Source organism: Pholis gunnellus (assembly GCF_910591455.1).
Source record: "Pholis gunnellus genome assembly, chromosome: 9".
Taxonomy (NCBI): domain Eukaryota; kingdom Metazoa; phylum Chordata; class Actinopteri; order Perciformes; family Pholidae; genus Pholis; species Pholis gunnellus.
The window spans coordinates 11,118,436-11,143,230 of NC_136535.1; the positions used below are offsets into that span (position 1 = coordinate 11,118,436).

Consider the following 24,795-nt stretch of genomic DNA (forward strand, 5'->3'; position numbering starts at 1 on the left):
TGGTTGTAGCGCTTTAGTGCTGTCAACTTTGTGATTGTGGATCCACAATTCTTCAAATACTCCCACACTTTCACCTTGAGACAGGCAGACGCACACAATTACTTTATGCTTTCGGAGCGCTGCAGAGTCGAACAATCAAGGTCACATTGCTGTTCACCGAGTGCTCCTTTTATCTGCCATTTTCTAAAGAGGAGAATTTAGTGACTGCTTGATTTTCACGAGGCTATAAATAGAACTATGTAACCAGAGTACCATGTGAAAACATCTATATTTAAGCCTGCGAAGGTTTTTCTTTTCTCAGTGTCATCTTGTTCATGCCTCGCCTTGGCCGAAGTGATGTGTTTCTGATGTAAGTGCTCAAAGAAAAAGAAAAAGCATCTCTGAAAAAGTTGCCTCATCCTGAATACGATTCAGTATGTGGAGGTTTAGAGCCGCTCCGTGCTGATTCAATCGGGGCACAGCCGGCTCATCTGCTGCAGAGTGATACTACTCAGAGAGAGAGTAGGCATCTATTTCTGATCTTCCTCGCCTTGGTAAGAGGTGTTGTCACGGCTGGAGAGGGGCCGCTAGTGTAGCAATTGTTTCTCGTACATGCTGCTCTTTCGCAGGCGGTAGTCTGACTCCCCAACTCATCTCTTCCGCACTTTATCTGTGAGTGGATAGTGATATTGAGGTGCCATGTAGTTTTCACATAAGGGCATACAGAGTACCTAGAAAACTGCATCTGGGAAATTTAAGTAGATAATGACCACTGTCAGGACTCCTTAATTCACAGTGGCTGTGTGCATGTGAGGTTTGCTTACTCTGCATGCTTGCCATCATTGGATCAGTAAGTAAGACCTTGTGCCGGCAGATACATTAAATGTTGTCAAAGCTAATGCCAGGATAACAGTTGGAAATGTTGAACTTCCTTGTTAGATGCCACGTCCTTTAAATTAGATATCATTAGGTGATGAGGTGAAACGGTAAAATACAACCACAACATGTTGGATCACATCAATGCTTAGCAATATTTATAATGTGTACTTCTGTTATAGTATGTTTATATATGCTCTTGTTTTATATATTAAAAAGTTTACATTTCACCAGCTCTTCCTAAACATAAATCCTGCACAAGTCTGTGGAAGAAATGTAATGTTTTTTCACACTATCTACCGGGCAAAAGAGTTTACTTGCTATTTGGGAGAAAAGCAGGGAGTTGAAAAAAGTGCACGTGTGCCGAGCAAAACGTTCCAGGATGAAGTCATGGTTACAGAAACGGCAGAGAAGTCGATAGGAGAATTGAAATTTCTGTCATGGTGGCCCGCAACAGAGTGGAGAACTGTATATTAGTGTGCTTATAGTGTGCTACTGAAATGCTGCCAATTCAGCAAGAAGAGATTTAGGGATTAGGGTTTCTCTGCTGACTCGCTGAAGCTACTCACTGAATGATGCAACGTGGAAAAAAGAACGAGACATGGAAGTTTAATGTAGAGGTAACACTATCTTCTGGAAGGTCCGAAAGGCTTTCAGGTGTACAATGTTAGGCACATTTTAGGCGGTCCATATAAAATGATTTTAGCATGCGTTTAGACCGCTTATTATTTTTTGGCCTGCAGCCGTCTGTAAACACAAAATGTACACATGATCGCCTTTTAGTTGATGTGGTTAACTTGTTAGCGAACAGTTGCCCTTATACACATCAAGTTGATACGGAGCAACATTAGCATTCATTTGAAGTCGTGTTTCTGGCCACCTGGCATATGTAAGTTCAATATTTACTCAATATTAGTTTTTTTTTACTCCTGAAGTCAATAAGTGGCTTTTTAGCTGATGAATGCTCCAGTGTGTTCAGAAGGTAGTTGTTAACTTTGTCTGTCTGGGGTTTGCTGCTAGGCAGGAAGCGTAGGGTAGGTTTTAGGCCTTTTCACTGAATAATGGCTAATTTATATTTCTGAGTAAGTACCTCACGTCCGTCACAATGACAAAAACAACCTTATTAATTCTAGGCACAGGAGCTCCTCCTCCTCATCCAACTCTTTCATCATTGTTTTACTGATGAGAGCAGTGAGAGTGGAACTAGCTGCCTAGGGCTAAGAGGAACTGCAGAGTCTGGTGATAAATCTTTTTTTATTTTTTATTAAATTTTACACATGAGCGTCGACCTCGGCATTTAACCCATCCTAAGCATTAGGAGCAATGACCTGCTGTAACTTGGGGTTCAGTGTCTCGCTCAAGGACACTTCTACATGTGGATAGTAGGAGCCGGGGATCAAACCCCAAAACCTTGTGATAAAAGGACAACCCGCTCTACCTCCTGAGCCAATAGAAGTGACCCTTATATGTGTTCATGTTCAACAAACGTTATGTACCTCAGGCGTTTCTGAGTTGGTTTAATTGGAAATCTCAATTCAAAGTCATTTATTCAGAGCTTTGTACCTCATCTCACTATCTTCATCATTAAATGAGGAGAGAGCATCACATAATAAAAACCTTGACTGAACTATGTTTTGTGCTCTTGTCATCTGCTGTAGAACGTCACTGCCAACCACAGGGTGAATGATGTCATTGCCACCGAGGATGGGCCTCAAACTCTGGTTGGTCGCTTCATGTACGGCCCTTTGGACATGGTCACTCTGACCGGAGAGAAGGTGAAAAGCAGCAACACCATTGTGTGCAACAGATAAAATGTGCATGAAAGACTTACATTAATCTCCAAGCTGTTGACCCACTCTGCCCCCCTTAGGTGGACATCCTGCTAATGACACAACCTCAGTCCGGCCGCTGGGTGCACTTTGACATCGAGGTGACCAACAGCAGCGGCAGAGTCGCGTATACGATACCCAAGAGCAAGAAGCTTGGCCTGGGAGTCTATCCGATTAAAATGGTGGTCAAGTAAGCATCCATGTGGCATTACAGAGTGCTGAATTATCAAATAAGACGATAAGTCCTGTATTTGTACAGTGTGTATGCTTTTAGCCAGAGAGTGTGAAGTCCCTTGAAGGGAGTTCCAACCATGTGTAGCAAATGCAGTTTCTCTCTCTTTTTCTTTCCCAAGGGGCGATCAAACAAGTGCAGAGGCCTACCTGACTGTGTTGCCGCGGGGCATGGAGTGTGTGGTCTTCAGCATCGATGGCTCTTTTGCTGCTAGTGTGTCGATCATGGGCAGTGACCCCAAAGTTCGCCCTGGAGCTGTCGATGTCGTCAGGTAACCGCTTAACAGCCTCCAAATGTGTGTGGCTGTGGCCGTAAATGACATTCCCCACTTCAGAGATTGACAAAAAGGTTCAGAAGCGTGTACGTTCAGAAGTGAATCTGTATGCTTCGGTGCACACCGAGCACTTGAAGCATTTCAGCGTTTCCTCTCCGTGATAAGGCCACAAATGATCAAACTGAAAGACTTCGAAGTGTGTTTTATGTTATGTATTCACATGCAGGCATTGGCAGGACCTGGGTTATCTGATCATCTACATCACAGGCCGCCCTGATATGCAGAAGCAGCGGGTGGTGTCTTGGCTGTCGCAGCACAATTTTCCTCACGGGATGATCTTCTTTTCTGAAGGCCTGGTCCATGATCCCCTTCGACAAAAGACCATCTTCCTCAGGAACCTTATACAGGAGGTACGCTCCTGAGACAATCCTTCGTCCTGACGTTGACCGGGCAGTTCTTCCTTTTTTTTTTTTTCAAAGCATGCAAAACATTTTTATCTCCCCCCTACAGTGATCTTGATTTCTGTCATCCGCGTGATCACTCTTTTGCGAGCTCACAGCGTTGTAGCCTTGGGTTGTGCTGCATCGAAATGTCACAAACATCTCTGACTGATTGTTCTCTCTCTTACCAGTGTCACATTAAGATCAACTCTGCTTATGGCTCCATGAAGGACATCTCAGTTTACAACATGCTCGGCCTCTGCCCCTCACAGATTTATATTGTTGGCAGACCTTCGAAGAAATACCAAAATCAGTGCCAGGTAGTTTAATTTTCATTGTCTTTCATCTCTCTCGTTAGAAGTATTTCATAGTGTTTCTATTTGCCTTTTTGACGTGAAAGCTTTTGGTTTTCCTCTGTTTCTTTCCCATTTACTTGAATTGTTTTAACTACTCTCTTTCTTTTTTTCAACCCTTTCTCCGTGTGGCACATGTAGTTCCTGAGCGAGGGATATGCAGCGCACCTCTCAACCCTTCAGTTTGGGCACAGAGCCAGACCCAAGAAATCCTCTTCAGTTCGTATGGTCCTAAGGAAGGGCTCTTTTGGTCTCTCGGCGAAGCCTGACTTCCTGTGTAAGCGCACCCACCTGCGCCGGACCATGTCAGTGCAACAACCCGACCCGCCGTGCACACCCAACCCCAAGCCTGAGCGAGCTCAGAGCCAGCCGGAGTCAGATAAGGACCACGGAGGAGGAGGACAAGGCGCATGGGGACGGCCCTCCATTCACCGTGGAGACACCACTCCCTGACGTCAAAAAGAGATGGAAGGATTGCAGGAATAAAGAAGAGGAGGAGAACAAAGTTGTCTTAGTGTCCAGGGCCAAGGTGACATCTTATGTTTAAATATGGGTGTTTTAAAGGACCAGTGTGTCGGATTTACTGACATCTGCCAGTGATGTTGCAGATTTCAACCAACTAAACACCTCTCTGCTCACCCGTCCCCTCTGGGTTGGAGAGTTACGGTGGCCTTCAGGTAACCAGATGCTTGGTTTGTCCGTTCTGGGCTACCGTAGAAGCATGTTGATGCAACGTGGCGGACTCTTTGGAAGAGGACCCACGCCCGATTATATATAGATATAATGGGCTCATTCTAAGCTAAAACATAGTGATGAATATATATTCCATTTCAGTAGATCCCTCTAAATGTTACACACTGCTCCTTTAAAGAATATGTTTTGGTTATAACAATACGTCTTATTTTTGTAGTTTTGGCCGCCATTCCTGTAAGAAAGAATACTGTTGTACTTTTCAAGCAGACTTTTTAAACAGAAGCAGTCAGATGATCATACACAAGCTCCAGACTGATGGAGTCTTTGATAAGACGTCCGCACACGGTCTCTTACTGTCCAAGCCCACTTTAAACAAATCCCCACCTTCAGTTTGTAACACAATCTTTCTGTTATAAATCTTAGTCTTCAGCACAAAATAGATAATCTGCACAAAACAGAAGCATCTTTTGACATCATCAAGGTTATTTCAGACTTCAGAAAGCTTCCCCCAGAGCCACAAAATACAGTAGTAGTACGTCTCAAAACAAATAAAATGAACTGCACGCATAGAATTGGTGGAGTGACTGTTTCTTAATCAGATAACAAAAATGCGAATGAAATGTGGGAACATCAAATGATGTGGTGACAGTTGACTGTGCCCCTATCACCTTTTTGCTCAGTGGAAAACAAAAGTTCTAATGCCGTGCAAAGCAAACATCTTCATCCTCATCTTTTAATCATGCACAGGTTTTCTCAGACAGCCTGTGATCAGGCGTTAGGTAAGAGCAACAAAGCGGTAAAGAGTGTCAGACTCCCAACTCCTCGGATTGCTGCATCACCTGTGAAGTTGTGTTTTTATTGTTTCCCACTTAAGGATAACCATCGCTGTTGCGTCGTTGAATAATGCAGCCTTCCACCTTTTATTTCTCTGCGTGGTCTGTTAAGCCTTTAAGAGCTCGAGGCTCAACAAAGCTTTGACGCAAACACAGATTGATTTTGCTCGCTACTGTTGAGTTCCGACAAAGTCAATAAACGTCCGCCCTGATTAGATTGTGTTCTTTGATGTACCCGATACATTACTGTCCTCATGCTTTCAGTCACAGATGCATTACAATATTTTATAAATAACGTGAAGTCTAAGAGCACAAAGAGAGAAAGAAAACAGATCAGCGAAGCAGGAAAGTAACAAACAATGAATAATTCTTCCTCGATACTTAATATTCCTGTGGCAACCTGAGTAAGAGATGCTATTATTAGCAGCAGCTCCCTTTGGAGTACCGAATGTAAATGTGCCAATGGTGACGATTATGCAAGTAGGCCTACTGCTGAGCTAAAACTGCCCTTCCAAGCTTGAAATCCACTCATTTCCATATTTGGAAATATTGTTTGCGCAATTAAGGAAATGAAAGCTGTGTCACTGTGAGAGCCTTCATACAAAATATGCTGACGCAGAACACGCTTATCAAATGTGAGAGACTTCACAAGTGTTCCTCTCTCTTTTGACAGCGTCACCTCTACCACCATGTAGATACATGTACATCGGATCCTCTGCTGGTGTCCCTCGCAGCTCAGCTTTACCTCCTGCTTGGCCCTCTACACTTTTCCACCTGTTCGGCCCTTTTTCTCGTGACCTGCTCGGTGGATAATTAGTCTTTGTGCCTAAAATGTTAAGCAGTTGCAGAGGGATGGCAAGGATATTTGCGAATGTCCCATGTCGTGTCTAATTGTAAAATGAAAAAAAGAAAATGTACTTCAGATAGTAAATATATGTGCGTATTCATGCACACACACACACAGACTTCAGAGGAGGAATGATGTGGCGACGGTGGTGACTTCGAACCTGTCGTGACCCCGATGCAATCCCGATGTAACCGTCCGCTGATGTAAATACTCAACGCACGTCATGCCTGTTTGGGCCTCTGGACACAGAAGCACTGTGACATTTAGGTTCAAGCCGTACGCGAGCTCTGAGATCTGCAGCTCCAATGAGCCGACCTCGCCGGCCTCCATTTCACTCCCACTGTAAGATGTCTCCCTCGCATTGTGGCTTCTGGCTTGTCTGGCAGAACAGGCGTTTTCGACAGCCGCCTCAGATCGGGTCCACAACCGCTGAGGGGCTACTCGGCCCCTGAGGTCGCACTTGCACTATGGAAGAACACCGCAGTGGTTCTCAATTCAGCTGCGGCACCCGCTTCAGAATCAAAGAGTTGTATTTTATTGTATTTTATTGTATTTGTAGTTTTTGTTTTCCCTGCAGATTGTGCACTGTCGCTGCTTGTTGGTTCGTGTAACTCCTGGAAGATTAAACACAAATGGTTTGACCAAAAAATGTTTACAGATTTACAGACACGGATGTAAAAAGTGATCAGAACTTGTTTATCTGCGTAATTAAAATGACAGTGTAATTATCATCATTGGCAACATTAGTTTAGTTGCTTGGTAGTTGCAGTTGTTTGCAGGATATTGTCCTGTACAATACACTCCATGCCAGTTGAAATTCCACCAGGATGCCCTTGCATCCATTGAATATAGCTGCACTGGAACCAATAGATGTGTGAATAAATCTGATGCTGTCTTGTGCACTCGGGGTTGAATTGAATCCATGTTTAAAACTGTGCAAGTCAAACATATTTTTCTATGAGGAAATATTGTAAATAGAAATATTTTCAATGTACGTTTTTGAACCTTTTGTTGTTTGACTTGTTGAATCGTTGATTTTTTGCCTTAAATTGTATTTGATGTTGTGTAGAGACAGTTATTTGATTTGTTTGACCAAAGTGCATTTTATCAAGTTGATATTTTTGCTTTGACACGTTTTAGATACTGTATACAGTACGTGTGTGTGTGCGTGTGTGAGTGAGCGTCTCGGTATTTGTCGTAGAGTTGTATTTACTGTGAACATGAAGACAGCTATGACGAGTACACGTCAGTGTGTTGACATACCGTCATGTTCTCACTGAGCATCTATTTTATAGGTTTGGATTGAAGAACTGTGTCAGAGGATTACTTAGTCGAGGTTTTTAAACCTGCTATGAAAGAAAAAAAAAGGCTTATGAGTTCTCGGGGGGTCTTGGTTTAACTGAAAACCTGCGTAGCAGAGTGGAACGTGTCAGCCAGGAGGGAGCAGTCTAGTCTCTTTCTTTCCCCACCTGTACACAATAGGTGGTCCAGTAATTAGCTGTTTGATTACTACTACTAAGTATGTATGACTCTCTGTAGTGCCGCCCCTGTAATTGCAGTGCACTGAATAGCATTACTTGGTAAATGTATAACATTGTAGAAAAAATACTTAAATGCCTAACTCCATTGCATTAAGATTGTTAAATACTGAAATGTTTTTTTTCCAAGCAACAAAATGATCATCCCCATCAATGCATAAGCTACACAATATTCAACTTTGTAGAACACATAGTGATATTTTTCTCCATGACGATACACAGGAGGAGTGAAATATGTATGCTGGGCAGCATTTTAGTACAATGTTAGTAAATGGCAAATCTAATGGTTAAATGGTGATTGTGCTGTACATGTTAATTATTTGATATTGTTGAGGAATGGCTATCGATTGTCATCTTTGTCATACTCGATAGATGATAGAGTAGTTATTTGTAAATAAGAGGAGAATAAGAATGAATGGTCATAAATTCAAACACCACATGTTGGGTGAAATGCAAATCAGAATCCCAATAGTCACAGAAAAAAGAAAAGGATGTAGTAGACGATGTAGAATGATTGCATTTGTTTGGAGATGTGAGTGTTATATAATGATCCTCTCACTAAGTACTAATTTATGTTTTCAAATGATTAGTATTTACCAACTCATGACTCAACTATAACTACCTAATTTGCCATTTATTAACAATTCGTATGACTTGTTAAGTAGGCTCTGGTACGTTAACTAACATGGTGTGAAAAATGTTTGTTTTGTTTGTTTTGTGGTCTTATTCTTGGTCTTATGGGTATTTGACACTGGCCTTTTGACCAATGTGGACAAAACACCTGGTTTCATTGCTACAAAGTGTATTGTTTTGTACAGATCTCCTGTAATGATGAACATGTTGTGTTTATTGGACTCAGTCCGTCTTTCATTATTGCATAAATAAAGATATTTCACATTCGAAGAATTTAGTTTTACTCCAGGAGTGTGTTAGTGTTACCTCCACATGCTTTTCATCTACAGAGAAGCTGAATCCCCTCTGATGCGCTTTATTTGACTTCAGAGTTTAAGTGTGGGGGCATCAGACATGACTGGGGATAACCTCTTATTTGGATTTTGTAAGGCTTACTGTGTTGTAAAGTCAGTATTAGAAACCTGACTCCAGCTTACCTTTTTATCACCATTCACTGACCTGAATTAATGGCTGAATCAGTCCAGCCGGTTTGATTTAGCATACAGACATTAGGGACACTGGCTTTTACAGTGGCAGTGGTCTATTAATAATGTCTTATTAAAAAAATACCACATTAAGACACCAAGACCTTGATGAACACTTTGAACTCATGCTGTGATTTGGTATTTGAAAAAATAAAAAAGACATTTGGCAACCTCTACAAGCAAGCCATTGGATGGCGAGCTCCTGCTCTAAATGTCAAGAAACCCCCAATGGGGACTAAAAAATGAATACAATTGAGCTCATTGAATCCACAAGAGTCTCAGCTTTATGGTTTAGGGATCCCAGTTGACAGACATATTCAAATACATGCATGCAAAAACAACTGCATTGGATTAGCATTGAGTGGGCATGTCTGTAAAGGGGAGGCTTCTGGGTAACCATAAAACCCTTTTCATTCAGCTATCTTAATGTATCCCTACACAGACTTTCGACTCATTTGAACCTTAATTGCAACACGTCAAAGGCAAACATAATCCACAACATAATACGTTTCCCTCAAAACATAATTCACAATGCAATGTTTCCATGTGTGGGAATGTTATTTTTAGGAGACAGGGCTGCTTGAGGTTGTCTTCAGCTAAATGCTAACGTCAGAAGGTCACAATGACAATGCTAACATGCTGGTGATTAGCAGGTATAATGTTTGCATGGTTGCCATCTAAGTTTAGCACAACAAATATTTCCAAATTAGCACCTCACATACAATACAGCAGTGTTTGTTGGGAATGTCATTAGTTTTGGAGATAGTTAGTCCAAAAATAAAGTTGATTACGGAACAGATTTGACAGTTTTCTATATGGGATCTCAAAAGTTGTACAATTCAACCCAGGGCATGAATGTCTATATGTTATATAAAGCAATAGCCCAACCAAGTAATTGTTCACTACTCATGTCTATGAGAACAAGCATAAGCTGTTAAAATGAAATGTCTGCAAGCATTGTCAAAAGGATGCTTTGAGGAAGATCATTATGTAAAATACACAAGAGCCAGAAGCATGTTGACTATTTAGCTGTTGAGCCTGCAGCTGTTTAAATTGTCTCAACTTTTCTCGAAATATGTCACTGAAGAGAGCATGACAAAATGAGGGATTTCATCAAACTGATGATTTGTCTGGATCACAGTGAATGTGACAAGGAAATGGCCTCCATCTTGGGGACTGTTTTAAGAGTCTGTTTTATTCTACACCAGGCAATGAGCTGGAGCTGTGATCCTCCAAGCTGCATCATTAGTAACATATGGTCTGGGAAAACAGACAAAGAAATTGTTCCCCTGCGAAGGGAAGCACTGCTGGCTTCTTATACTTTATGATTCACATGAAAGGTTGAAGTCAGCCACAGTGGAAGCTGTGATTGAAAACTTAGCAACCGTTTCTGGCTCCCTGTTCTCCCTGTTGTCATGTTAGAAGAAATCAGTCTCTTTTCTTTTTCTCCCCCTATAATTCACTTATCACAGCTGATCAACATCTTGAATCAAGGTCATTTTCCTCTTTAGTGAGACTGTACTGTTGCTGCTTCACTAATCAACTAGGTGCTCAAGGAACTGCTTCAAATCCTTGGATAGTGTGCTCTTTATTTAGACAGTGTGATTAAGTACAAGGCCTTCATCAGGGATTTTAAAAGTCTATGTCACTTGTGTTGATAGTAGCACTTCACAAAACTGTCTCTTGGACCAGAATAATTTTTAAGGGAGGTTGAAGGGTGAATCTTGACCCTGCAAACATCAAATTAGAAGATAATCATCCATTCAGTGTCTGTTCTTAGCCTCCGAGCATATTGCATGGTGCTTCTCGTGAGATGGAGCACCAGGGTTTGTTGTGGCACTATACTGTACGTGAGGGCGGCCCGCTGCGACTGAGCGAACGAAACTGACAGCTGAATTTTACGATGGCATTGATGAAGAAACTACACTACTGTTCAAAAGTTTGGGGTCACTTAGAAATGTCCTTATTTCTCAAAGAAAAGCACTGTTTCTTTCAATGAAGATAGAGGAGCATCACATTTGTGGGTTCTATTATACTCTCAACATGGCCAGAAAAAGAGAACTTTCATGTGAAACTCGCCAGTCTATTCTTGTTCTTAGAAATGAAGGCTATTCCATGCGAGAAATTGCGAAGAAAGTGAAAATTGACACGAAATTGTCTGGGTGACCCCAAACCTTTGAACGGTAGTGTATATTTAATGTGGATTGTCACATCTGGCCCGAAATAAAATATAGGAAGTGAACAGAATAGCAGAGGAGCCTTAACACATTTATTAAAAACAGAATCAGGATGTTAGAAATGTGTGTGAAACAAGAGATGTGAACACTGTCACATACTGTACATGCATGTCAGTGCATACACAATCGTGCACAATACATGCACATGAGCGCTGCAGTTTTTTTTCTTCCTGAATCCGTTGTTGCAGTTTGTTTCGTTGTTTTAACCTGAATGTAAAAAGCTACAGGGGCTCAACTAGACACCTCATACACATATGATGGATTCCTTCTTCCTGTGTAACCAAGGCTTTCTCTATTATGCCTGTTAAGTCAATTATATTAATTGAAAAGAAATTCTCTGAAATGCTGATCCCAGGGACTTGATTGGTGCATACTTGCTTTTATCTATCTGAGGCTTTTTCAGGTCACAGAGTCTGAATCGTGTTAAAGATTAATGGACCTATCTTGTGAATAAATGTGTGCTGTTGTCGCTGCAGTGCTGTGTTTCTTAAGGATATTCTGATGATCACTGACAACACTTTTGTCACAAGATGAGCTGCGTTAGATGCCCTCCGTCGTAACACCCGTAGACACTGTAATGCCGTTCAAAGAGCACAAAGTCATGCTTGCATAAGAAATAAACCATCATCCCTATGTACCTAAGTTCATCCAGTTTACGCTCTGCAATACAAAACTAGTTAGTTACCTAGCAGCAACTTAACACTTACCGTGACCTCCAGCTCTGCTTGACAGCAGCACCCACTGAATCACCCTGATTGTTATTCCAAAACAGCAGAGTGGGTTTAATTTGTTCTGTGATCTGGCAGGTGATAAATGGATGCCAGGACAGCGGCGAGGAATGCATTAAAATCTGAATAGATCAAGACACCAGAGCAGCCCAGAGGCAGAGAGAAAGAGACATAGAGGGACATTTCTTCCAGCCAGGACGCCTGGTTTCCACACAGCAAGAATGGTGTAAATAACAGTCCACTCATTCTTAACCAAAGCACATTCCTGAGGTCAGCAAGGAGAGACAGAGATAATGATGTGTACCTCTGGCATGTCGGCATGGCAACACTCTGCTGTTTAGGTCAAGCCTGGTTTAACATCTTATTATATTATAATCTGTCTTATTTTACATTCCGTACATGGTCATCTGAACTCATTTTACTGCGAAACAGCTTTAAATAGTTGCTGCAGCTGAATGTGTGTCATGATACTGGTTACGAGGCTTATTGTAGTTGACCTTAGCTGTCAGCTGTATAGACACTGGAATAAATGGTTTAGCTGTTTGTTGGTAGTCTGGGAAATGACCAAAAGGATGCACTGCACCAAGATTATAAATAGGCCTCCAAATTATTCTGGAGGGCGCAGCGCTGGCTGGAAGCTCGGTCGCTTGGATGCGTACAAAATCCTGTTATACCAGCCGACAACCCAGCTTCTGAATTAAGTTCTGGGTCACAGGAAATTGTATAGTTTTTGGAAATCCGCTGCCTTAGAATATTTTCCATGGGGGGCAGGAACATATCTAGATTGCGTTTGGGGAAGCAATTATCCAAAATGCCCCCCAGAGGAGAGGGTCAGATGCCGGAGCCCCATATCACTGCTCACTGAGGCATCAGATGTGACAGGCTGTGTCCGCTCATAGCAGAGATCAAACCTTTCACTTCCATCATGAACCAAAGTCATCAATATTTAACTGAAGCTAATGGACGGACTGGGAAGGGAAGGGATGAACCTTTCCTGCTCTTTGTTTTGGGGACGTTTATTGTGACAGAGTGGAGGCAGTAGCTAAACAAGCAGCACCATTTGTTTTGTCTGTTTGGTACCTGCAAACAAGGTGTCTCACAATTCTAAAACACAGGATTCGGCTGCATGTTCAGGTTAGTTTTAACATGTTTATTTCATGTGTTTTCCTCCGCTTTGGTATTTCATTTAAAATACGACATGGTAGATACGGGCATCTTTCATTCAAGCTGTCCAGCCAGTGTTGTCAACTTGGTAGCTCATTAACGCAAGATCTGTTTTACTCGCAGCATTGTGAAAGACAAAATGAAAATGAATGATTAAAGGAGAACCGAATGAATAAATTCTGTGCCACTGTGAGGTATGATTCATTCAAAAATGCATCATCAGGGGAATAAATTGTCGTAAAGAGATATTTGCCTCTTGGTCTTTTTATCCACCTGGAAACCAAAGGCAGTGTAGTTTTTTAGGAAAAAGCAGGATTATAATGAGATGCTGTAGCTCTATTAATGTTAAACCAAGATACTCTACAAACAGATCAATGTTTAACTTTGAAATGAGCTGGTACAGTTCAGAAATCATCTTTTGTTTTGGACTGTATAACTTTGCTTAGTGATAAGCAAAGGGGTTCGTCTCACGGACATCTAACTTTTAACATAAATGACTTTGTCCTCTCGGCAGATGGCTGAGATGACCCAGTGCAGAGGTCAACAATATGTTCATGTGTGTGCTTTTCCTCTCCACCTATAGTGTCACAGATGGATGTGCATACAGCAGATGACAGCACAATGTCACCGAGCCCAGCCACACACTTTTGAACGGAAGTCGTGAGCAACTGATGGGCTGTCATGTGGAGCTGAATATGAAGATCAACCTGTGCGAGTGTGCATCAATTAAACCCTGATATTTCAAATAGATGCTTTGATGAATCTCTTTTTACATCTTCAAGACATCAGCAGACATGGATACTGAAATGATGATGAATGTGATTTGAAAAACATTTGTCATGGCTATTTACTTCATTTTAAAATCCTGCTGTTGGGCTGTTGTAATGAGATTTGGTAATGATGCATGCATCCAATAAAATGCCCTGTTAGCACATCAACAAAGTTCAGATTTATCATACAGCTCAGCGGAGCTCACTAGCTGCCGGTTGTCCACAGAAGGTACAAACCATGAATCAGGGATAAACAAAAATGGGGCGCAGCATGAGCACGGTCAAAACACAAACACACACAAACCAGCAACACCTGAATTACCTTGACCTTCTTAAAGGTGCCCTGTGGAGGTTTTTTCGTAAACAAAAAAAAGTTATGTTGTCATTACTCACGCAACCCATGTGTATCTTTGACGTCTAACAAATGTCTTGAGGGCATGTCCTTCCTCGTGGAACATTTTCAGAGCCAATTTGTTGGACAATTTGAAAGCATTATTGTTTGCATCGCATTATTACGGGCTCGCAGTCTACTTCTCCGCTGCCTTTGCTGGCACATTGCTGCATCTCTTGGAGCATCACAGTCACCTTAAGATTAATGGTTTAACATGAATCCATTGGCAAGATTGTCACTGTGTCCCAATTCTATATTTTACATTCTGATTCTGAGCAAATTTGGTGTAAAGCAGACATAATGCATACTAAATATGGTTTATTATTCTCCTACAATGCAATCCACAAAGGAAATGGCGGAGCTGCTCACAACTGGTAAAAATAATTGTGGGTGGTGGTGAAACAGCTTTGTAAAGATCTCCCCACAGATGCTAATTTATTTTCCAGAAGAAGCACATCAAAATACTAATTTTGTAATTCAAAACTTCATCAAACTAATTAAAGTATAGTTAAGATCACTTTCAAAAGCAGCCCTTAAATATAACTCAGGATAATCAAATACTGCCAACTGAGAGCAGATAAAGGCTGAAGGAGCCTTTTATCTTAACTTCATAGTTTGCGTTAACAGAGGTGTGGCCACATACAGTAGCGGCTGCACAGTTGTAATGATCTTCCGGATTGTTGTCAGCCGCAGTAATGTTGCAGTTTATCTCCATATCGTCAAAGTTAGAAAATGTGAAACAAATACTTTATAAATGTTGTGCTACTTTCTCTATGTGAGCATTATTAAATAATAACAAATATCTCAAAATGCAACATGTCTGTCTTTGATTCTTTGGCTTTTTGCAATGAAAAGCTCAAAGCTAACAGTTGAATTTTCATGAATTTTAAGACATTCACCCTCACAAGGGCGCACTTCAATAGTGCACATTGTCTGACTACTGATTTCAGTCTGGTCTAATCGTAAAAAGATATGAGGCCATCTGAGGTCAGCAGAATTGAATAAAAAGACTCTCTGGGCTGAATGCGAAAGTGTTCCTTAAAGACAGTCTTTAAAACAAATCAGAAAAATATAATGATCTATGACACTTTAAATAAACTGTATGCATATTTATTTACATCACATTCACATTACAGTTAGTCATAATTACAATGCTACAGCATGACACTGTAATATACAAAAAGTGCTGCTGCAATTCCAGTTCAGAAGTTCACGTCAACTTTTTCCAGACGTTCAGTTCTAGTTGCACACAACAAAAAGACACAACAACACCACAGTTAACATGATTCCCTTCACAACTCTTTCCCCTATAAAATATACATTTTAAATTCCCCCGGAGGTGCTGAAATCTCCTCAACCGTGCAAAAACATTCAAAGCTGTCAATTCAACACAATTCAGGAGAACGTATTCCACCAGCCTCGGTTTAAATGTTAAAGACCTCCTAATAAAACCAGAGCAGCCACAGAGTTTCATCTATCAGACCTGACCCACAAATGTAATTCAAGTACGATAATCGGCTTATGATTCAACATCTCTGGGTCAAGGGGAAGAAAGGAAGTCATGAATAAAACCCTCTCAAACAGACGCAACAAGTCACATTCAAAACTCCAGATTATATATTGCACACCTAATAATTTAAATATGAGTCACTGACAAGTGATTATGAATTAATAGACTTTTTTCAGCAGTGGGAACCGTATAATAAACACATTGCTCACAACTGATTTAAATATGACCTATACAGCTGACCTGTGTTTAGGTCATTTATGTGGAAGAATAAAAAGGTAACAATTACAACGTAGATGGTAAATATTTATACAAAAGCTTTTAACAAACCCCCAGATCTGAGTGACAGCCGAGTTGTGACAAAAGAGATAAAATACATAAATACAGAGGAATCCAGTGACTTTAAACATCCTCTTCTCAGTCCAAGGTGGCAGTCTTTGCTCTCCCTATCTGACGTTGATCAGCTTGTGCCCCGTAGAGCTCAGAGCAGGTCGGGCAGGATGAGGCCGGGGGGTTTGGGCTCCACACAGTTAATCCAGAAATTGGCACAGCTGGCGTGGTACTGGTGGCCCCCGTACAGCAGTTTGAAGTTGTCCGTCTCCGAGTTGAACGCCTGTCGAAGTGAAAGGGTAGATATTACACTCCTGAATCACATTACTATTATTATTATGCAATCATTTTTGAACCGCTCTTAGTCTGGGCGCTCCCCTGAGACCTGTTTGCCTCGGGAGACCCTACCAGGGTCCCCGGACAACATAGCTCCCAGGATCACTGAGCCACTCAAACTCGTCCACCGCGTTAAGGTGGCGGTTCGCGGAGGAGTGTGTGTGTGTGTGTGTGTGTGTGTGTGTGTGTGTGTGTGTGTATGATTTACGGCAGCTGACCTGTCATAACAACAATGGGTGTTGCCAGGAAATGTTTATTCTTTAATCAACAATTGCACATGTAATTTCATAAAGTGTCAATCAGTGACGGCCAAATACATTTAGACTAACATGTCACAGACAGGTACTGTCTGACGACCGACTGACCGTCAGGAACTTGCCAGTGCCATGAAAGCGCACTCGCTGTCTCTCCAAATTTTGATGAAATTACAAAAAAATCTATAGACTGTTTAAGAACATTTTCACTTAAAACTTTGAACTAGCCTTTTATAATGCTTTACCCTGCAGCCTTCTTTCAGAAGAGTTTCTACATCATCAAGTCATTCTTGACAGTCTGCAACCTGGGTGACAGTTTACCACTTTCTAGACCAAGTAAAATCTTTTGAGTGAATTCAAAAGTGTTGGTCAGTGCTTTGGGGTAGCTGAGGTGTATAAAGTGCATAAATCAGCCCAAATATTACCAGGAAGGCATCGCCAAGTCTGGGGAGGCTGACCATGGCATCACTTTCAATGACGACAGAGATTCTCACAGGGTGGTAGTGAACTGGACTTGTGTCATGGTCACTGATGACAGTAAGGAGGCCCACTGAAACACCATCAAGCTCTGGCTCATCAGACTCATCCTGAATGAATGAAAAAGAGATACTAATCACAAACTAACACATGGAACAGAACAGATGACATATAATTTATCTTTCTTTAACCAAGTCCCATTGAAAACCAATACCTCTTTTACAAGGGAGACCTGGGTCTCATTGTAAGAGGTGAAAAACATAAGATCCATGTTCTGCACACACGAATCAGTCAAATTACCAGAGAATCTATGTGGTGTGAGCAAAGCTGATTTCAAACAGTCCAATCAGAACATATGTCCACAAATAACCTGTTCACATCTTTAATGCAATCAGACAAATGGCAAACACAAAGTGGACTAATTGCAAAATTCACAAAGCTCAATTTGAACCTGTTCGAAGTTCCACCGGTTCAACCTATGAAGTGTGTAATAATCTATTTACCTGTTCATCGTGGATTTTTAAAATGTCAGCCAGAGCATCTGCTGTCTTCCCAGTTTTTGATGCCTTCCGTCTGAATAAGTTCGTCAGTCGAGGAAGATGGCGGTCAAGCTCAGCATAGAATCTGTTGGGCAGGTTCTGATTCATAATCCGCTGGAACTCTGCATACAACTACATTGAAATAACAGGAGGAGAATACAGCAACACTTAAAAAAACAGTTCAATTTGAAAAATCTAGGCCACATTTATAAAGCATAAAATAGCGGCCAAATGAGTAAGAATCACAATTTTCACTTAAAAAGAGAGAGCTGATCCATATTACCTCAGACTCTATTTGGAGAGCAGGCCAGAGGTCCATGAGCTCGTTCACTGGTGGGCAGGACATCACTATGGTCTGGTCACAAGTGGGCGGGCAGTTGACTCGTGTTCAACAGCAAAGCAATGTCCGTGTCTCAGTGCTGCTCACTGCTCAGAATGGCTGCGGTAACAATAACACATTTGGCGCCAAACGCAGAAAGCGGCCAACGCACCTTTATCAACGAGATTTCACTTTAGTTTTTGTTCCCCCTAATATTACCGCACTGATACGTTTAAGTTAGAAATATACTTAAAGTCGCCGAAGGAACGGGCGTGCACGTCTGAAATTAGGTTTTAGACTCCTTGATTACACGTATGCGTTCAACAGTTAAACAGCTGTGGCTGTGTCAATATATCCGCTCGTGACGGAGTTAGGGCAGGCGAACGAACGTCACCTCTGTCAAAATACGTTTTGTTTGTGAAATACTATCTTTAATACAACGGGTATAGCACTCACTGTAACGTGTTTTCAGGTCGGCGAGTCACTATAACGTGTCCACGGAGTTTCACCACCTTCCCCGCCGTGGTGCGCGAGCCAAGGCCCCACCCTCGGGCAAAAACATGTCCGCCACAGACCCTCTGATGTGACGTCATCCGGTTGCCATGGGAATGTTTGCATAGTGTATGTGCTTTGAAGACATCAAAGGCAGTGATGTCACAAAGAATGCCGGGATGTCACCAGCGTCTGGTTCTTTCATTTCATAGCACAATGTCTACTGGACAGAGCACGTTACTTAACAGAGCAAGTTACACGACAGAGCAAGTTACACAACAAAAACACAAGGATATGTCTCACTTTAAAGAATACGCACAGCTCCCCAACCTCTTAATAACTGGCCGAGGGCTCTGCCAGGACGACAGAAAACCTCTTGACGAAAAGGCGCTAGGCACCCCTGGAAAAAGGAGCAGTCGTCCTGTTAACGGCGTCTACATGTCACATAAGACAATCCAACACGCCACAAAGGACGACAAACGACACCAAACCGGACCGCTAAAAGACGCTGTTGATGCAAGCAATTTAAAGATGTCGGTGAGAGATATCGGCCTCACAAAATATAACAGTGCACCCCGTATTGAAAATAATCAAAGGCAAGAGGGAGCCAAAAAACTGAACAAGCTGCAGCCAACTTATATAGGGAACAATATTTCTACACAGGAAGCACTTGCAGGAAAGGAGTACTTGGAGGACTCCAGCTACTGTGATCAATTTACTGGAGAAAAACTTCCCCATTTCAGCACAGCTAAAACCAGGTTAGTCAGGCAGAAGCTGGAAATCAACAAGGTGCAGAAACCTTATGTAGAGAACAGCAAGGTTGATCTCTTGCCGACCCGCTTACCGTCTATTTCTACAAAGGGAGCACTTGCAGGAAAACACTCTGTCCCTGCTGGGGTGGGCAGAGTGGAGGACTCCAGTTACTGTGATCAATTTACTGGAGAAAAACTTCCCTATTTCAGCACAGCTAAAACCAGGTTAGTCAGGCAGAAGCTGGAAATCAACAAGGTGCAGATACCTTATGTAGAGAACAGCAAGGTTGATCTCTTGCCGACCCGCTTACCGTCTATTTCTACAAAGGGAGCACTTGCAGGAAAACACTCTGTCCCTGCTGGGGTGGGCAGAGTGGAGGACTCCAGTTACTGTGATCAATTTACTGGAGAAAAACTTCCCTATTTCAGCACAGCTAAAACCAGGTTAGTCAGGCAGAAGCTGGAAAGCAACAAGGTGCAGATACCTTATGTAGAGAACAGCAAGGTTGATCTCTTGCCGACCCGCTTACCGTCTATTTCTACAAAGGGAGCACTTGCAGGAAAACACTCTGTCCCTGCTGGGGTGGGCAGAGTGGAGGACTCCAGTTACTGTGATCAATTTACTGGAGAAAAACTTCCCTATTTCAGCACAGCTAAAACCAGGTTAGTCAGGCAGAAGCTGGAAAGCAACAAGTTGCAGCTAGCTCATGTAGAGAACAGCAAAGTTGATCTCCCGCTGATCCACTGTCCGTCTGGAGCACTTGCAGGAAAACACTCTGTCCCTGCTGGGGTGGGCACGGTCCCTGATAGGGTGGAGGACTCTGGCTACCGCGCTCAACCTAATGGAGAACAACTACTCTATTTCAGCACAGATGGAGAACAACTACTCCATTTCAGCACAAATCAAACCAGGTTAGTCAGACAGAAGCTGGAACGCAACAAGTTGCAGATACCTTATTAGAAGAGCAAGGTTGTCGAACCGCTTTCCGTCTATTTCTACCACCATTGGTGATTAGCACTGATGCCTTACAGCCAGGTATTGGTTACTCTCTCTCTCTGTCTCTCTCCACACACTGTCTGTCTCTCTCTGTCTGTCCTTCTCTCTCTCTGTCTGTCTGTCTGCCTGTCTCACTCTCTCTCTCTGTCTCTCTCCACACACTGTCTGTCTCTCTCTGTCTGTCCTTCTCTCTCTCTGTCTGTCTGTCTGCCTGTCTCACTCTCTCTCTCTGTCTCTCTCCACACACTGTCTGTCTCTCTCTGTCTGTCCCTCTCTCTCTCTGTCTGTCTGTCTGCCTGTCTCACTCTCTCTCTCTGTCTCTCTCCACACACTGTCTGTCTCTCTCTGTCTGTCCCTCTCTCTGTCTGTCTGTCTGCCTGTCTCACTCTCTCTCTCTGTCTCTCTCCACACACTGTCTGTCTCTCTCTGTCTGTCCTTCTCTCTCTGTCTGTCTGTCTGTCTGCCTGTCTCACTCACTCACTCTGTCTCTCTCTATCTTTCTGTCTCCCCCCCCCTCCCATTTCAAAATAAAAGGCCCACAGAGTGAATCCTAACTGGAATACTTGTGATGAAGCCTGTCATTTAATAACCTTTGTGTTTATGTCAAACATTATGAATATGTCTCCTCTCCCCCTCTCTCACCCACCCAGTCCCATCCTTTCAAAATAAAAGCCCCATAGATTAACTGTATCTTAACATGAAGCTCAGAATGAGGTTCGTACAGAAATGATGGGAGCGTTAGCTCCCATCATTTCCAAAGGCTTCTCAAACAAATGTATTTATCTCAAATAGAGAAATGATGGGAGCGTAAGCGTTATACAAGATTAAATTCAAGAGTATGGATCTTAAATGCAGAAAAGAGAGAAGCGATATCTCAATCGAACCGCAACGATACTACCGGTAACATCGGCCTGTGTAGCTATATATTGCGACGTCTTCGGGCAGTAGAAGCCACACTGTCAAAATTTCTTGCGAAATTTTCTAGTTGTCTTTCCTCTACTTCTTCTGTCTTTTCAATTCTTCCTTTTCTTTCTTCTCGTTCTTTCTTCTCTTTCTTCTCCCTCTCCTCCTCCTCCTTCCTGTCCTTCTTCAGAGTCTTTTCCGCCTCCTTCCTGGCCTTCTTCTCCTCCTTCTTAAACTGCGCCTTCTCCTTGTCGGTTTGTTGGGCGAGCTCTTGAAGGCTGATATTATGGACCTGGAGGTTAGCGTTTTGCTGTGTGAGGAGCTTGATCGCCTCCTTTTGGTTGCGCCACTCCTCCTCCATCTCTCTGCTCCGTCTCTGCAGAGCTTGCTCTCCCTGGAAGCTCTCCTTTGCAGCAAGCTTGCTTCTCATCCTGTCTTCCAGAGCTGTGAGTTTTATTTTCCACTCCGCCTCACTCTGGATGAGCTCGCTGTCTTTCTGTTTGACGTAACACTCAAGGTCCAAGACGGTCTGTCTCACCTTCTTGAAGTTCTCGTGCTGAGTTTTGAGTATTACGTCACATTCCATCACATTGATTGAGCCACATACAGTAGCGGCTGCACAGTTGTAATGATCTTCCGGATTGTTGTCAGCCACAGTAATGTTGCAGTTTATCTCCATATCGTCAAAGTTAGAAAATGTGAAACAAATACTTTATAAATGTTGAGCTACTTTCTCTATGTGAGCGTTATTAAATAATAACAACAAATATCTCAAAATGCAACATGTCTGTCTTTTTTGCAATGAAAAGCTCAAAGCTAACAGTTGAATTTTCATGAATTTCAAGACATTCACCCTCACAAGGGCGCACTTCAATAGTGCACATTGTCTGACTACTGATTTCAGTCTGGTCTAATCGTAAAAAGATATGAGGCCATCTGAGGTCAGCAGAATTGAATAAAAAGACTCTCTGGGCTGAATGCGAAAGTGTTCCTTAAATAGATATTTCAAATGTGAAGTCTTCCATCATTTAAATTCTGCAATATTTCATATTTGGCCTATTCAAAATGACAAAACTCGCGCAATGTTAATTATTTAATCATTAGAAAATGTTTTCATAACACAAATGCCACAACAAGTTCCTGGTAATTTAAGTCCTGTGACTACTTTTTAAAGGAACTAATAGCTTCCTTCAGCCCATTGTTGTCTGCACTCGCCAAACTTTTAATGTCATCAAACAAAGAAAGATGTTCTCCCCTCATCTTAACATGGTCCTAGATTGATACTAGAGTACTGTTGTATTAATTAAGTGGTACACGAGTTGAAGCATTGGCCTTTTTGGGCCTTAATTTGGACTCTGGTACCTGAGGGGGATATGCAATGAGTTCCTCAAAAGGTTCCTTCCTGAGGAACCGTGACTTCAAACGTCCGCTCGTAGGGCTGATAGGGCCGCTGGACACTTGGCTGTCACATCTCAAGTCACATTTGTTTAAAAAAAAATACCATTTCATAAAATAGTTACAGGCTACTTTAAATCTAACTCTGCTCTAATAATAGTAATTGTTTTATACATACAGTATATGTATGCAAAATTGTTAATTGTCATGCACCAGCTGGTGTTGATGGAAATCAGGACAGTTTATGTCAGAAGTCTGGTCAGAAGTATGAACCTGGGTGTGTTGACAGCATTGAAGATAACTTGGGGAAGGAAATTAAGAAGCTGTTACTGCAAAATGGAGTTTTCATGTAATTTGCTAGTCATGCTATTGTGAAGGACTTCTTTGGGAATAAAGAGATTCATTTTTTATTAAGAATGGCAGAAGAAATATCTACGTTTTCAAAGTCATAATAAAGTTGCATGGAATGCAGCTAGAATAGATGAATAAAACTAAATAAAGTATATACATAGAGGCTAGCGGCAGGAAAGCAGAGATACGAGGAGCCGTACGATGGATATAGAAAACACAAAGGCAAGAGCAGAGTTAGGGAAAATAACAAGTGACAGAAACAAATCACTGCCGCTGCAGCACATGGTATCCGTGGCAGTCATTCCAACAGGCTGATTGATTTGGCCGACATGAAGCCTCGAGGGCTTTGGGTTGTCTCACTAAGGGGAGCTCATTGCAAAGGACACTCAGACTGAGCCGAAATGTCACATTTTCGTTCGCCCTTCCCTGTTATCAGAGATGTATATACAGCTAGAACTCAAACATCCTTTCTGATCTGGTGAGATCAATTGATCCGATGAAAATAATCGTATTCTCGCTCTAAGTACAGTTGACTCTGTCACTGTTTGTTTAATCTTTCAAAGCTGATTCTGGGGTTATCAAGACACTTGTCCCTGTCTAGCAAAAAAAGAATAATCTGGCTTTTTTAATATAGTTTTTGCAGTAGCACGGTAAGAGAAGAACAGTGAGCTTCCCTTCATTCAATTTTGTGTGCGTATAATTACATTTTATTGTACTGTCTAACACAATATCGATACTGCCTTATTGTACATAACACTCTTATTTTAGAGCAATTGTACGTAACACTCTTATTTTAGAGCATTCATTTCTATGAAACCATGCTGTGTTTCTTTGCCGTACAGCATTGAGGAACATGTTTGTACTGACATACTGTGTCAGGGTCGGCTGAGCCGATCCAAAGCAACTTCTGAGTGAAGTGTGAGGAGAAAGCTTGCACATTTTGCTCTCAATTATAAAGCGAGAACTCCCATTCATACTTAAGTTTTGAGAGATCTGAGAGAAACCTGCACACGTAATACACACACTAGTTGTGTAGTCTCGCTGGGAGATGTCACTCCTGACCATGGATTTCAACATTCACAGAAAATGTTTTTTTCTATGAAACCTATTACCATCACTTTGCTAAAAGCCCACACTGGTTGATGAAAAAACTGGGGACGTTATCGTCACATTATTTCTTACTGATGTTCTTTCTAACATTATTTTTTTTACAGAGTTGAAGGGCTTAGAGATGAAAGAGGGGGGGGGGGTCCCTCTTCAGATTCAGAAGTCAGATTTTCAATGAGAGAAGCAATCACAGCGGCACACTTGACTTTATGGAAGCTATTTTCACGATTGTGTGTCTTAAACTCCTGCTCCCTCCAATGGAACTAATAAATGCACTCCACGGATGCACCAACTCATCGCTTTCACCGGAAACATAATCACTGAGAGCTTAGTGCAATAATCATATTTGGTCCAGATGAGGCAGCACTTCTAGAAACTATGGATTTAAAATCTCATAAATCACCCTAAGTCTGAGTGTGTAATCTCATTGATACACACATGTATACTCCAGCTTTGCCTCAAGTGGAAAATATGTGTTTTCTATCTATGAATCTTGCAGTGGTGCAAGAGATCTCTGCTACAGATAGTTGAATGGGTTTTCTGCCTGATAGCAGCAGAGGGCTGCATCTCAGTTTAGATGTTGCCAGAGTGCTGACTGCTTAACATAGGTTTATGTTCACGTGTGTGTGTATATATATATATACATACACTTTTTCTTTTGGATATATATTTATACTTATATTGTATATAGCTGT

The 24,795-nt window shown here is 41.9% G+C and overlaps 1 protein-coding gene across 1 annotated transcript in view; it reads left to right on the forward strand.

The window, feature by feature from the left end:
- The window catches only part of pitpnm3 (PITPNM family member 3), a gene marked incomplete at both ends in the record, with an annotated part of 67,156 nt that extends 62,720 nt beyond the window's left edge, over positions 1-4,436 (forward strand). The window contains 6 exons of the mRNA XM_079166028.1: positions 2,514-2,630; positions 2,726-2,874; positions 3,038-3,187; positions 3,417-3,600; positions 3,822-3,950; positions 4,125-4,436. Of these exons, the coding sequence (XP_079022154.1) occupies positions 2,514-2,630; positions 2,726-2,874; positions 3,038-3,187; positions 3,417-3,600; positions 3,822-3,950; positions 4,125-4,436 (1,041 nt within the window). The remainder of the gene's footprint in view (positions 1-2,513; positions 2,631-2,725; positions 2,875-3,037; positions 3,188-3,416; positions 3,601-3,821; positions 3,951-4,124) is intronic.
- Positions 4,437-24,795: the final 20,359 nt, after the last annotated feature.